Here is a 16,109-nt window from a genome sequence, read left to right as displayed (position 1 = left end):
TTTACTAATTTGTTTATAGTATCAATCTTTATACCTAGATCGTGCACCCATTTGGACTTCATTCTTGTATTCTTGTGTATGGTGTCAGGCATTGGTCTATGCCTAGTTTCCACTACACTGTTATCCAGTTTTCCCAGTAATTTTTGTCAAACAGTGAGTTCTTATCCCAGAAGCTGGGGTCCTTGGGTTTATCAAACAGTAGATTGCTATATTCATTGACTACTGTGTCTTGAGTACCTAACCTATTCTACTGGTCTACTCTTCTGTTTCTTGGCCAGTACCAAGTGGTTTTGATAATTGCTGCTTTATAATACAATCCGAGATCTGGTAGAGCTAGGTCACCTTCCCTAGCATTTCTTTTCATTAGTTCCCTTAGTATTCTGGATCTTTTGTTCTTTCAGATGAATTTTGATGTTTTTTCTAGCTCCAGAAAATAATTATCTGATAGTCTGATTGGTATGGCACTGGTATACTGCAAAAGCAGTTCTTAGAAGAAGTTTTATATCTTTGAATGCATATATGAATAAAATAGAGAAAGAGGAGATTAGCAAATTGGGCATGCAGCTGAAAAAGCTTGAAAATGAACAAACTGGAAATCTCCAAGTAAATACCAAATTAGAAATACTGAAAACCAAAGAAGAGATTAATAAAATTGAAATTAATAAAACTATTGAACTAATAAATAAAACTAAGAGTTGATTTTATGAAAAACCAATAAAATAGATAAACTTTTGGTCAGTTTGATTAAAAAAAAGAAAGAAGAAAATCAAATTACCAATATAAAAAATGAAAAGGTGAACTCACCTCCAATGAGGAGGAAACTAAAACAATAATTAGAAATTATTTTGCCCAACGGCATGCCCATAAATTTGATAATCTAAATGAGACGGATAACTATTTTAAAAAATATAAACTGCCCAGATTAACAGAAGAGGAAGTTAAATACTTAAATAACCCCATATCAGAAAAAGAAATTGAACAAGCCATCAATGAACTCCCTCGGAAAAATCTCCAGGGCCAGATGAATTTACAAATGAATTCTATCAAACATTTAAAGAACAGTTAATTCCAATACTGTATAGACTATCTGGGAAAATTGGGGAAGAAGGAGTCCTCCTAAATTATTTTTATGATAAAAATATGGTTTTGATACCTAGACCAGGAAGAGCCAAAACAGGGAAAGAAAATTACAAACCAATTTCTCTAATGGATATAGATGCAAAAATTTAAATAAGATTTTAGCAAAAAGAATACAGCAACTTATCGTGAGAATAATACATTATGACCAGGTAGGATTTATACGAGGAATGCGGGGCTGGTTCAATATTAAGAAAACTATTAGCATTATTGATCATATCAACAACAAAACTAACAGAAACCACATGATTATCTCAATAGAAGCAGAAAAGGCTTTTGACAAAACAATACCCATTCCTACTGAAAACACTGGAGAGCATAGGAATAAATGGAACTTTCCATAAACTAATAAGCAGTATCTACCTAAACCTTCAGCAAGCATTATATGCAATGGGGATAAGCTAGATACATTTCCAATAAGATCAGGGGTCAAACAAGGATGTCCATTATCACCACTATTATTCAATATGGTACTAGAAATGTTAGCTGTAGTAATAAGAAAGGAAAAAGAAATTGAAGGAATTATAATAGGAAAAGAAGAAACTAAGTTATCACTCTTTGCAGATGATATGATGATATACTTAGAGAATCCCAGAGAATCAAGTAAAAAACTACTTGAAATAATAAACAACTTTGGCAAAGTTGCAGGTTACAAAATAAACCCACACAAATCTTCTGCATTTCTATATATTACTAACAAAGCTCAACAGCAAGAGATAGAAAGAAAAATCCCATTTAAAGCTAGGGTAGACACTATAAAATATTTGGGAGTCTACCTGCCAAAACAAATCCAGGGACTACATGAACACAATTACAAAACACTTTTCACACAAATAAAGTCAGATCTAAGTAAGTGGAAAAACAACAGCTGCTCGTGGGTAGGCCAAGTCAATATAATAAAAATGACAATCCTACCTAAATTAATTTACTTATTCAGTGACATAACAATCAAACTAAGGGTGTTATTTTCTTCAGTGGTTTTTTTGGGTCTCCTTTAGCAAGTTGTTGATTCGATTTTCATGTCTCATTCTCATTTTTCCTCCCAATTTTTCCACTATTTCTTTTGATTTTCAAAATCCTTTTTGAGTTCTTCCATGGCCTGAGACCACTTCATATTTTTCTTGGAGGCTTTTGACTTTGTTGTCTTCTTCTGCTTGTATATTTTGATCTTCTTTGTCACCAAAGTAAGATTCTATCTATAGTCTGAGTTCTATTATGATGTTTATTCATCTTCTCAGCCAAATACTCGACTTTCTAACTCTTCGTCAGGATAGGACTTTGCTTCCAGTGGGGGTGGGGGTACTGTCCTAGGCTTCAGGGATTTTGTATCAGTCACTTGAATGCCCACTGTCTGTGAGTCCAAAGCTCTGGAAGCAGCCTCTGCTGTTGCTGCCACCGTCACCACCACCACCACCACCACTCCTACCACCCTGGGGCCAAGGGTGGACCTTGCCAACCCAAGTGCTCCTTGTTCTCCCAGGTCCCACAGTTTTTCCACTGAGCTTTTTGGCATTGGTGGGTTGAGAAGTCTGAAAACTGCCACAGTTGCCAATAGTTTAGGCCCGTGAGACCCGCTCTGGCCCATCTGTGCCACTGGGGCCCACACTGGACTGTGCTTGCTCCCTGCCTGGTGTGATAGACCCTTCCTGTTAACTTTCTGGGTTGTCTTGGGCTAGGGATTTGTTTCACTCTGTCACTTTGTGACTTCTGTAGCTCTAGAATTTGTTTAGAGTCATTTTTTACAGGTATTTGGAGGGCTTCAGGGGAGAGCTCAGGAAGTCCCTACTTTTACTCCACCACCTTGGTTCCTCGCCCTTTTGATTATTTCTTGATGTCTTATGGAGTCATGAGCTTCCATTTGCTCAATTCTAACTTTTAAGTAATTATTTTCTTCAGTGAGCTTTTGTACTTCCTTTTCAATTTGGCTACTTCTACTTTTAAAGTTTTTTCAGTGGATTTTTGTGCCTCTTTTTAAAAATTAATTAATTTATTTAACTTTTAACATTCATTTTCACAAAATTTTAGGTTCCAAATTTTCTCCCCATTTGTCCCCTCACCCCACCCCAAAACACCGAGCATTGTGATTGCCCCTATCACCAATCTGCCCTCTCTCCTATCATCCCTCCCTTCCCATGTCCCCATCTTCTCTTTTGTCCTCCTCCCAATATATTTCTCTCTCCCTGCTTAATTTCATTTTTTAAAGATATGATCCCATTCTATTCAATTCACTCTGTGCTCTTTGTCTCTGTGTGTGTGCATGTATGTGCGTGTGTGTGTGTAATCCCACCCACTACCCAGATACTGAAAAGTTTCAAGAGTTACAAATATTGTCTTTCCATGTAGGAATGTAAACAGTTCAACTTCAGCAAGTCCCTTAAGTCTTCTCTTTGCTGTTTACCTTTTCATGCTTCTCTTGATTCTTATGTTTGAAAGTCAAATTTTCTTTTCAGCTCTGGTCTTTTCATCAAGAATGCTTGAAAGTCCTCTATTTCGTTGAAAGACCAATTTTCCCCCTGAAGTATTATACTCAGTTTTGCTGGGTAGGTGATTCTTGGTTTTAGTCTTAGTTCCTTTGACTTCTGGAATATCATATTCCATGCCCTTCAATCCCTTAATGTAGAAGCTGCTAGATCTTGTAATCCTGATTGTATTTCCACAATACTTGAATTGTTTCTTTCTAGCTGCTTGCAATATTTTCTCCCTGACCAGGGAACTCTGGAATTTGGCCACAATGTTCCTAGGAGTTTCTCTTTTCGGATCTCTTTCAGGTGGTGATGTGTGGATTCCTTGAATACTTATTTTGCCCTCTGGTTCTAGAATCTCAGGGCAGTTTTCCTTGATAATTTCATGAAAGATGATGTCTAGGCTCTTTTTCTGATCATGGCTTTCAGGTAGTCCCATAATTTTTAAATTGTCTCTCCTGGATCTATTTTCCTGGTCAGTTGTTTTTCCAATGAGATATTTCACATTACCTTCCATTTTTACATTCTTTTGGTTTTGTTTTGTGATTTCTTGGTTTCTCACAAAGTCATTAGCCTCCATCTGTTCCATTCTAATTTTGAAAGAATTATTTTCTTCAGTGAGCTTTTGAACCTCCTTTTCCATTTGGCTAATTGTGCTTTTGAAAGCATTCTTCTCCTCATTGGCTTTTTGAACCTCTTTTGCCAATTGAGTTAGCCTATTTCTCAAGGTGTTATTTTCTTCAGCATTTTTTTGGGTCTCCTCTAGCAAGGTGTTGACCTGCTTTTCATGCTTTTCTTGCATCTCTCTCATTTCTCTTCCCAGTTTTTCCTCCACCTCTCTAACTTGATTTTCAAAATACTTTTTGAGCTCTTCCATGACTTGAGCCCACTGAATATTTATTCTGGAAGTTTGGGATATAGAAGCCTTGACTTCTGTGTCTTTCCCTGATGGTAAGCATTGCTCTTCCTCATCAGAAAGGAAGGGAGGAGATATCTGTTCACCAAGAAAGTAACCTTCTATGGCCTTATTTTTTTTCCCTTTTCTGGGCATTTTCCCAGCCAGTGACTTGACTTCTGAGTGTCCTCTCCACACCCACCTCGCCTCCAGATCCTCCCAGCCAGTGCTTGGGGGGTCTGAGATTCAAATGCTGCTTCCCAGCCTTAGGGCTTTGGCGGGACAGGGCTGCTATTCAGTGTGAGATTAAGTTCAGGTGCTCAGGTGGGGGCAGGGCCGCCACACGGGGCTCAGTTCCCTCAGGGGGTTTATGAGACCTTCAACAATGGACCTGAGCTCCTGCCTGCTTTGGGAGCCCCTGTCTGCTGCCGCCTCCGCTGCTGCCTCCCAAGGGGGCCTGAGTTATGGGGACACCCCACTCCCCTCTCGGGGAGCCAAAAAGACTCTCTCACTGACCTTTAACACCTGTGGGTGGAGGGACCTGTGCAGCAGCTGGAGATTCTGTCCCTGAAGCCTGCTTGGATCTGCTCCCCTTGGTGCCACGGCCGAGGCAGGGCTGGGCTCCGCTCCGAGTCCGGTACTCGATGGACCTTTCGCATTGGTTTTTCAAGTCTCTCTGGAACAGAAATCTCCTCTGCCCCATTGTTCTGTGGCTTCTGCTGCTCCAGATTTTGTTGGGAGTTCTTCTTTACAGGTATTTTATGGGCTGTGGGTTTGGAGCTAGCATATGTGTGTCTTTCTACTCTGCCATCTTGGCTCCTCCCCCTGTGCCTCTTTTTCCATTTGGCCAATTCTGCTTTTTAAGGAGTTCTTTTCAATGGATTTTTGAATCTCTTAACACTTGGCCTATTCTGTTTTTTAAGATGCAAAGTATTCACTATTTTTTGTGCTTCTTTTATAAAGTTGTTGACTCTTTCTTACATCACTTTCTTTTCCCCATTTTTCCTCTGCCTTTCCTATTTGATTTTGAAAATCTTTTTTGAGCTCTTCATCAACCTAACACTAGTTCACATTTTTCTTTGAGGCTATGCATGAAGGTACTTTTAATTGCATCATCTTCCTATGGGTTTGTGTTTTGATCTTCCCTGTCATCATAGTAATATTCTATGGTCAGGTTCTTTTTTTGATGTTTGTTCATTTTTCCAGGCTTTTTCTTAACTCTTAACTTTATTTTAAAGTTGGGCTTTGCTCCCAGGGAAGAGGTGGCACTGTTCCAAGCTTCAGGTTTTTTGTGCTGCTATGTTCAGAGCTAGTTCTGGAAGTTTGTAGGTTTTAGTTCTTCCAAAGTGGTATGATGTAAGAAGAAGTGTGGTCAATGTTCTCCTGGCCTGTGTTCTAGTCTCTGAGTGATCATAAACACTATTTTCTACCCTGGAACTATGACCAAGGTCTCTGTTCCTACATGTCCTGCTCACACTGGGACTGCGACCCAGAACCACGTGTGGGCAATGGAATAAAATCCTGCATACAATGCCAGGCAAAAGATCTCCTGTAATTTCTTTCTGACCAGTTTTCAGATCCCCTTATTGTCTATAGGTTGAGAGCTCCAGAAGTCACTGCAGCCACTACCACAACCACTACCTTAAGGCCTGCTGTTGGTTTACTGAGGCTGGGTCTGTGTTGGTACAGCGTGCCCTGAACTATGCTCCACTCTCATACTTTCTCAGACCTTTCTGGTCAATTTTCTAAGTTGTCTTAGGTTAGAAAATTGTTTCACCCATCTTTTTGTTGGTTATGCCACTCCAGAATTTGTTTTCAAGTGTTATTTTAATGTTGTTTGGAGGGGAATTTGGGAGAGCTCAGCAGAGTACCTACATCATCTTGACTCTGCCCTCAGGGATCATATATTATGTTTTGTATATATCACATAATCTAGCATATAGTACCAGTTGAATGAATATCTGAAAAATTATTGAATTTACCTTTAGTAATCAGAGAAAGAAGCAGTTGTTTTTTTAACTGTGGCTGTTGTGAGACTTTACTCTAACCCAGTTAAATCATTCTGGATAAACTGTTTCTCTAATTTTACTCAATCCAAGGTAGTTTATATTTGCTGCCTACTTGTGTGTTGTAGGCATGCACAACTGATACATTCTGGGGAAATAGCACTGAAAAGGAAGCACTTTATAAAAGAAGCAAGATCACCCTTACCTGAAGTATTCTTTGAATGTTGCTCATAATCATACTTGTTTCCATGCTAACTGATAAGCTAGGAAGGAGCAAAGAGTTGCTAGCACTGTGCTTCTGTAACTCTTCCACCTTAAAAGGGGATATCAAAGGAGATTTCATTAAGAAGGATACAAGCTAAAACGGTCTTCTACAATTTGACAATCTACATATCTAACCACTTTTACATGGAATGATAGAGTAAGCTCTAAGTAAATATCTCATGGCCAACCACGAAGGAATTTAGGTATGCCACTACCAAATGCAGTCCTACTTCTCTATAGATGCTGGAATCAGTTACATCCAGACTAGGTGGCACCACCTCCTTCCTCCCCCATGTTTTCTTCTCTGCCTTCTGCAGTGACTCACCTTAGCAGCAAGATAGTCCATTTTATCAGCCACCTTGCTCACTGCCATTCGGACTTCCGTGTTGTGCTGCCGAGCTTCGGTCATGAGAAATGAAGCAATATCAGCTGAGCCTAAAAAGAGATATATACCACAAATAAAACAGCTGAAGCAGAAGGTCTGGAGTCCCTTTTGGAAAAGCAGGAGTAGAAAAGGAGCTGGGGAAAAGAGCAATGATCTCATTATTAGTAACTGAGAAATGTGTCTGTGGCATGATAGCCACAGAAGAACACATGTGCTGCCAAATTAAGACTTTTGTGGCAAATGCCTTTAGAAGATAAAATTAAAACTCTTTCTCCTATTCTCCTCATCCTTCTGGAACCATGAGCTACAAAATTCTCATTAAAAGATTTTGTGGGACATCTTCTTTCACAACATGACTAATGTGGAAATATACTTAATATGATCATACATATGTAGCTTATATCAAATTGCTTGCTATCTTGGGAAGGAAAGAGAAAAAAAATTGGAACTCAAAATCTTATAAAAATGAATGTTGAAAACAATCTTTACATGTGATTGGAAAAAATAAAATACTATTAAGTGTGGAAAAAAAAGAAAAAAAGATTTTGTGGGACATATACACAAGGATTACAACAATGTAAATCAAGAGAACCCTAAAAGTCAACCAAACTCTGACAAGAAAATGAGCAATGCTGGTACTAAATCCCTAGGGCTAAAGCATATATTCTATTCTGTTAACAATGGCTATGCAAAAAAATGGAAACTCACATGTATTACATTCCTATTAAACATATTTTACCTTAATCATGTTGCGTGGAATCTCTTTGTTCATTGCTATTAACTGGTCATAAACAATTAACACCTACTATGTGCCAGATACTCACTGAGCTCTGGGGATATAAATGCCCCAAAAGAAAAAACAGTCCCTGCCCTAAAGGAGCTTACAGTCTAATGGGGAAGACAACACACAAAAGGGAGCTGGAAAGCGAGTGGAGGAGATGATGAAGTCCAAAAGCGTGCAACTGGGTGGCAAATGAAGAGATGGTTGGGCTGGGCTCCCTCCTTAAGTTGAGGTTTTGTCATTCTCGGTTTAATTAGCTATGTGGTGCAATAAATAGAGCACTGGGCCTGGAGTCAGAAGGATCTGAGTTCAAATTCGTACTCAAACACACAGCATTCAACCCACGCACAAAAAAAGGCATTCCCATCCCAAATAGTTACACATAACCAGCTAATAGAATGATTTTAAAAATAGAGGGGTAGATCAGTGGAATGTTGTTAGGTACAGAAGACACAGTAGTCAAAGATTATAGCAATCTACTGTTTGATAAACCCAAAGACCTCAACTTTTGGGATAAGAACTCACTCTCTGACAAAAACTGCTGGAAAAACTGGAAAATAATATGGCAGAAACTGGGCATAGACCAATATCTGACACTGTATACCAAAATTAAGTCCAAACGGGCTGTGTGACCCTTGGCAAGTAACTTAACCCTGATTTGCCTCAGTTCCTCATCTGTACTATAGGGACACACTGGAGAAGAAAATAGCAAACTACTCCAATATCTTTGACAAGAAAACTCCATGGACAAAGTCCATGGGATCACATAGAGTTGGACATGACAGAACAAATGAACAACAATAACAAAGAAGCTTTCAGTTGAGAAAGCAGTTGGGAAACAAAGTAAATGTCCATTTACTGGAGAATGGCTTACAAAGGATTGTTATGTGAAAGGAAGAGAGTATTAATGCACCATAAGGAACAACAAATACAAAGAACTCAGACAAACTTCCATGAACTAACACATAGTAGCATAAACGGAAGCAAAAGAACAATTTACACAGCACGATAATAATGTAAAAGAAAGCAACGATAAGAGACATGAGAACACTGATTAGTGTAAAAACCAAAGCCCTTTCGAGAACTGACAATGAAAGATCCGTTTCTCCTCTCAGCAGAGGAGCGGCAGAGCATGCAAACAAGAGTGAGCATTTACACAGTGTGCAAAGTGCATCAAATGGCAAAATGATCTTCACAACAGTCCTCCGAAGTAAGTGCTATTATCATCTCCATGTTTGGGCTGGGGGAAACTCAGGCTGACAGAGATTAAATAACTTGTCCAAAGTCACAGCCTACAAACCTCGGAGAAAGGATCTGAACTTAGGTCTTTCTAACTGCAGGTCTGGAGCTCTCTCCACTGCACCACCCAGCTGACCTTAGGTTCAGACTGTGGCACACATTGCTCAAGATGGCCAATGTATTTATTTTGTTGTTTATTTATACTTCTTTGTTAAAAGGAAGGGTTACACAGGGGATTGATAATAATAATATTTTTAAAAGGATCAATAAATTTTAAGTGCTTGAACAGAAAACCACCAACATTCAAACATTTTGCTTGGCAATTTTTGCTCTGTTTTATACACATCACAGTAATTTTGGGAGTAGGGAGAAAAACAGAGACAGAGGACAAATGGAGAGAGGCTAAAAAGATGCTGGAAATAAAGTAGTCATGATCAAGAAAATGTAAGTTTTTCTTTTCACATTCAGAGACTGAAAAACAAAAACAACAAGAATGAGCCAGCGAACAAGAGCAAGAAAAGCATCACAGAATTTGGGGTTTTTTGACCTAACCTTGAAAATGTGGAGTCTGAGAAAGTGGTCCTGCAAACATGGGTCCCACAGGCTGCATTTGGGAAGTGACTGGTGTAGCATTCTGGTGATAGGCACAGGCCTGTATACCTGTATAGGGCTAAGAAAACTCAAGAGTTATAAGTGCATTTCAAAAATAACTAATCACCTCCTTTCAGTCTTGCTCACAAACAGCTGACATCCTAACAGGGGCGACAAGTACACATAAAATATACACAACATAAACAGGTTTCCCAGAGTCTTAGTGCAGTTCTAATCAAGTATGAAGTAAAAAAATGCAAATACATACAAAATAGTTAAATACAAGGTAGTTTGGAAGGGAGGGGGAGAATTAGGAAAGGTTTCATGCAGAGGATGCTTCTTAACCATCATCTTAAAAGGAAGACAAAGCCTCTATGACGTGAAGGTGAGGAACACGTGTGTCCCAGGTCTGGGAAACGACCCTTATGTAAGGCCATAGAGAAAGGAGATGGAATGTTGTGAACGAGGAACACAGAAAAGGCCAATCTGCCCAGGAGCAGAGAACAGGAGATAGAGTAATGAGGTTGGAAAAACAGGTTGGGGGCATGTTGTGAAATACTTTAAAATCTACACAGAGGAATTTATATTTTATTCTAGAGGCAACCTGAAGCCACTAGAGGTGGATGAGTTGAAGACTCATAAGGTCAAATTTGTGTTTAAAGAAAACTATTTTCACAACAGAATCTTTGTTTGCCAGGAATGTGGGTAGACTTGAGGCAAGGAGACCAAGGAGGAGGATTTTGCAATAATCTAAGCAAGAAGTGATGAGGGCTTGAACTAAGGTGGTAGTTGTCAGAGTGGAGAGAATGGATCAAATAGCTAGACTGTGATGTGAGACCATTACTGCTGAGTCTGACATTTCAGAGCTAGATGAGATCATCAACATTTGGCGTTATATTAGAGCAAAAGCCTGCACCATGTCTACTTTGCTAAGTGGTTCTAGATAGGAAAACTAATCTTGTTAAGAAAGAGAGAGGAGAGACTCTTCAGTATCTTCCTAGGTTTCCCATAATATGTTTTAAAGTAATTTGCAAACCTCTGTACCACCAGGCACAGTGACTTTTTGAAAATGATTAAGTTATGCCTGTAAATGTATTTGGGCAAAGGCAGAATTACTGACTAAGATCCCAAATTAAATTTGTCAGCACGCAAAGTAGCAGACCTGCCTTTCCAAACTTGCTCCTCTTTTTATCAAGAGGCTGACACAGAATATTCATCTATTACAGAGCATCCCAGTAAAGACAGAATGGTTGGTTTCATGTTACTCTCCCTTTTCCTATTCTAAGCTACTTCAGTGCTTACCCCCAAGTCAGGCAATGTCACAAGAAGCTGGTGATAAGACTCTAAGCTGTTGGGCACTCTTTAACTTATAAAGAGGGATGAGGGTGATAGTTCACAGAAATCTCTTTTGAAGAGGCCCCTCTTCAAAAGTGACCTCAAAAGCAAAGCATGCCAAGTGGACCTTCCATGCTAAGCCTGTCTAACCAGCCATTACTCTGCTAGCCTATGCTGTGGGCCTTCACTGTTTGCTGGGCAAGAAAAAAATCCAAGAGCACTGACACACAGTCCTCAACGGAAAACCAATACAACGACCTAACTTTTGCTTAAGAAAATGTTACAGAATGACCAATGAAGGTAAAAGATTTTAAAAGACAGAATGGAATTAAATTATCAAAAACTTCCTAATGCATCCTTAACAATGTTAATACCTGAAAGGACTGCGAATTTCCAGGCAGATTTGGGTGAGACTGGATGGTTGCAGCTGGCATTAAGGCAGCCGAGGGTGCTTGGATCCCAGGGATTGACTGTTGAGATGCTAAAACAAAACAAGATTTTAATTTTTATCCATCTCTTTGGTGCATAGGTGGATACTAAAGTATGACTGGCAGCCTGTGTATTATCATATTCCTCAGCATTTAAAACTGTTTATATGCCCATTCTCTCAAACCTTGCAGTTCTGCTGCAAGCCCCTACAACAAGACAGGACAACAAAGCTGGGTGTTGTCATATGCTAGACACTCAGCCCTAAGATCAGTGTCAACTATCTGGGAGATAATTCAACTGAATGGAGGTTTCTAGCACTGTGGAAGCTATATAACTTATTAAGTTGTGAAGAGGAAGTGAATGGAGCCACTGAGTTTCCTTTTTAAGCCATACTCAAGGAATATAACTGACAGGACTACAAAGCCTTTTTTTGATTCAATTCATACACTCCAGAGGTATAGAAATCTCTTACTTGGTGATGTCCTTGGCCGGATTGGTACATAAGCTGGCTCAGGAGAGGGATGGATGGATGAAGTCATCATGTGCTGACCTGTTCCTCGTAGGGCATTTAGGTCCTAAAGAGGCACATAACACTTAGTTATTCAGGAGGGGGGAGGGGACAAAAATATTTATGCTGCATGGGATCTTCAAGTAGAATCACACCCTCTACTATACAGGGTTTCCCAAAAGTCTTAGTGTTTAAGTTTGCTTAAAAGCAAGCCTTGTATTTGCTTCTCAGTAGACAGATAACAGAAGGGAGGACTAACCAAAAAGAAGTCTATGGGAGTTGAGTTCATGGCATGTAAGGCAATTATCAGGCTAGCTGAGAACTTCCACATGCAAGTAACATCTAATCCTTAGTAAACACAAGCAAAAACTTAAAGATAACAAATTGCTGATCTTTATTCACACTAATTATTCATTTTTGCTCTATCTAATGAGGATAACCTTGTCCAAATCAGTAGGTCAGTCAACTATGCTGACTGAAATAGTTTGGTCTCATAGAATAAAGGTAAGCAAACCTAAGGAACTATGTATGTAGCACAACTGCTCCCTCCCCCATAAAGCATCCCTGAGTACTCAGCAAATATTAGATAATGACCATAATTCATCATGACTCTTTAAGATGCTAGTTATGTTTTTCCTTTAATAAGGGCTAGGCTGATCTCTAACAACTGCACTGGGAGCAGCAGTATCTTCTCATACATATATCTTATTACACCTCTACTGATGACAGACTCACTTGGGATAGTGGTTTGATGGGAAAAGATGTGGAAAATGGAAATGTTTAGAAAACAGCTTTAAGATGACATCCTAGCACAGAGCTGGGAGGCAGAGCCAGATTATAAGAATCAGGGTCTAAAATGTTTATTGACAAGTTAGAATGGATGAAATCTGATAAGATGAAATTTAATAAGATTAAGTGTAAAGTCCTACCCATGAGTTCAAAGAGTCAAATGCACAGGTACATGACTAAGAGACTAGAATAGACAACAGATTTGGGGATTGGAAACTCAGTGTGATTCAACAGCATGACTTGGAAACCAAAGAAGCCAATGTGAACTAAGACCACATGAAAATAGGAATGTCGTGTATCTCAAAGGAAGCAACAGTATTGTTGAGTATTTTGTTTGGCTCTGTGTGCCATGTTCTACAAAGGACATTGAAAAGATGGAGAGTATCCAGTAGAGGGTAACCAGGACAGTAAAGGGACTGAAGACCTACTTTATGATGTCCAGAGGGAAGAAGAGGGAGATTTAGCCTAGAGAAGATGGGGAACATGATCACTATCTAAGTATCTGAAGGGCTGTACGTAAAAGAGGGATTAACCTTGTTTTGCTTTGCTCCAGCAAATAGAACAAGGAGCAATGAATGTAGGGAAGCAGATTTCAGCTCCAGGTAAGGAATAACCTAAATATCAGAGCTATCCAAAAGTGGAATGAGACAGTTTGAGAGGAAGTAGGTTCACTATCACCAGAGGGTCTTTGAGTAGAAGATGCTATTGGTTGTTGCTCTTTGGTCTCCAAGAGGACCACACTGATATCACTACATTGGAATCAAGTTACAGTGTGTCCAGCTATGGCTGATCAGACCAATACATGTTTGGAAAATTCTACCACAAGTCAACAAGCATTTCTTAAGTGCTGACTATGTGTCAGGAAGTATGCTAAATGCTAGAGATACAAAAAAACAGAAAAAAAAACCACTTCTTGGTCTTAAAGAGTCAACAATTTAATGAAGAAAAAACATGTAAGTAATTAAGATTATAAAGGGTACACTGAATAAACAAAGTATAATCTCAGAGGGAAGGCACTACCTGCTGGGGGGTGGGAGGGCCAGGAAAAGCTCCCTGTACAAAATGGGATTTAAGATGTCTTTAAAAAAGGACCTAATTGTTTTCAATTCTGAACTTAAACTTTTAAAAAAGAGTATTTCCATATATACAACAGTACACAAAAAGCGGATTCTATATGAAACCATGAATCTCTATTCTATATTGTTTGCTTTTTTCAAAAGTACATAATAAATTCTAATGTTATTTTCAAACTACTTCCTTCTAACTTCTGTTATTTGTGGGACCTAAGCAAGTCACTTAATCTCCACTTCTCTGAGTTTTCTTAATTGTAAAATGAGGATAATAATAGGGTTGTTGTGAGGATCAAATAACACGTTTGTACTTGGCACATAGCAGATGCTATATAAAAATGTTTATTTCCTTCCTCTCCTCTTTTCTTCTGTGCAGCTTAAAAAATATATTTAAAGACTTTTTTGGCATCACTACTGCCAACTTCCCTTTTTCCCTACCTCAATCAATTAAAAACCAAAAGAAAGAAAAAAAAAACCTTGTAGCAAATAAGAATAATTAAGTCCATCACTTCTGTCAGGAGTGGAATAACATGCTTCATTGCAACATGGCTATTTATTATACTGGTCAAAGCTCTTGAGCCTTTCATCAAAACTGCTGGAAAGTCCTGTATTCAAGTAAGGTCCATTTCCCTCTGCCCCCCAATTATTTCTAGTTCTGCAGAGTAAGTTATTCTTGATTGTAAAGCTACCTCTTTGGTCTTCTGGAATATTGTATTCCAAGATCTCGTTTATAGTAAAAACTGCCAGATGTCATATAATTCTGATGTTTGTAGTACTTTTTCTTTGATGTGGGAGCTCACAATTCTGGCTATGGTGTTAATGGGACTTTTCCTTTTGGGGATCCTTTAAGGAAGTGATCAGAGAAGTCCTTCTATCTTCACTTTGCCCTCTTGTTCTAATAGATCTGGCCATGTTTTCATTTGTGATTTCTTGAAATAGAACATCCAAGATTTTTATCCCATAGTTATCAGAGTCAAAAAAACTCTTAAATTATCTCTCCTTGACTTGATTTTTGAGATCAGATATCTAACATTTTTGTCTATTTTTTCTATCTTTTGGTTTTCTTCTAATATTTCTTGTTGTCATTGATTCCTGTTTGGTCTATTCTAGTTGTCAGGGAGACCATTACTATTTACCATTTCCTCTACTAAGGATTGACCATCCTTCCAATTCTTTCCCATGGAGCTTTACATTTTTCTCTCTTTCCATATTTCCTCTAGGTAGTCATATAATCTCAGGGAAAATCCATTTTTTTCCTTTGAATCTCTGATTGCAATTGTTATGAGTCCCCCTTGTGGGGGATCTCTAGATCTACAATAGCTTGTAACACTAGTCAGGGTCTTCTTTGGTTTTCTCCAGGTTTGGTTAATGAAATGGGGCTCTGTATACTTTTTCCCCTCTTGTCCTTCTGGGTGTGGTAGACAATATTGATCTACCTGACATTTCTGAGGATTTCTGACATTCAGAGTGCTGGACCTTCATGGCCCTTTATGGCATTCCAGGTCAGAGTACTGCACATTCAAAGTCCAGTATTTTGGTCTAAGTGCTGTCATGCTGTCCTGGTTGCTACTACTCTTCAGTGCTTCCAAAATCCCTAACCTGTGACTTTCTGACCATGCTGGGCTTTCTTAGCAGAGTCCTCCAGGTCCTCTATCTCCAAACACAGAGTTTCACAGTCTACATGTCTTTCGGAAACCACTTCTCATAGAAGTGGGAAGCTATCAGCTTGGCTAATTGATCAGTCAGTTGGCACTGATTTTGTTGGTGGCCCCCTTTCCTATTGCCTGTAGGTATCTGGTTGATGTTCTGTGAGAATCTGGGGTTGAAGGAAGTCATTTATTGCAGCTTCTTGTTTTATTTCTTGATTCTGTTTGGTGCTAATTTCCAGTTTTGCAGGGGAAGATTAGGTATGTGGACACTGGATTGTCCGATTCTCCTTCAGATAGTCATCTTGGTCAGAAGTCTCTAGGGTTGAGTACTGAAGGAGACCAGGGACATTAAGAGGTAGAAGTGAGGAAGGAGAGCATTACAGGTATGCGAGACAGCCAATGCAAAGGCAAGGTAGGAGCTAGAATGTCCTGTGAGAAGAGCAGCAAGTGGTTAGTGTGTGGGAAGGAGAAGGAAGCACAAGAAGGTTAAAAAGACAGGGAAGACTCAGGTGTTTATGGTCTTTAAATGTAAGACAAAGGATTTTATATTTGATTCTGGACAAAACTGA

General features: G+C 39.1%; 1 protein-coding gene across 5 annotated transcripts in view; it reads right to left on the bottom strand.

Moving 5' to 3' along the window:
* Positions 1-16,109, bottom strand: part of FKBP15 (FKBP prolyl isomerase family member 15) — an 83,004-nt gene that overhangs the window by 26,149 nt on the left and 40,746 nt on the right. For all 5 annotated transcript variants that reach the window (XM_072632477.1, XM_072632474.1, XM_072632475.1 and 2 more), the window contains 5 exons: positions 11,997-12,099; positions 11,470-11,576; positions 9,722-9,839; positions 7,090-7,199; positions 6,706-6,813 (listed from right to left, as the gene is read on the bottom strand). In XM_072632477.1, the coding sequence (XP_072488578.1) occupies positions 6,706-6,813; positions 7,090-7,199; positions 9,722-9,839; positions 11,470-11,576; positions 11,997-12,099 (546 nt within the window). The remainder of the gene's footprint in view (positions 1-6,705; positions 6,814-7,089; positions 7,200-9,721; positions 9,840-11,469; positions 11,577-11,996; positions 12,100-16,109) is intronic.

This window comes from Notamacropus eugenii, chromosome 1 (genome assembly GCF_028372415.1).
Source record: "Notamacropus eugenii isolate mMacEug1 chromosome 1, mMacEug1.pri_v2, whole genome shotgun sequence".
NCBI lineage: Eukaryota > Metazoa > Chordata > Mammalia > Diprotodontia > Macropodidae > Notamacropus > Notamacropus eugenii.
This window is presented reverse-complemented; position numbering and strand designations above follow the sequence as displayed.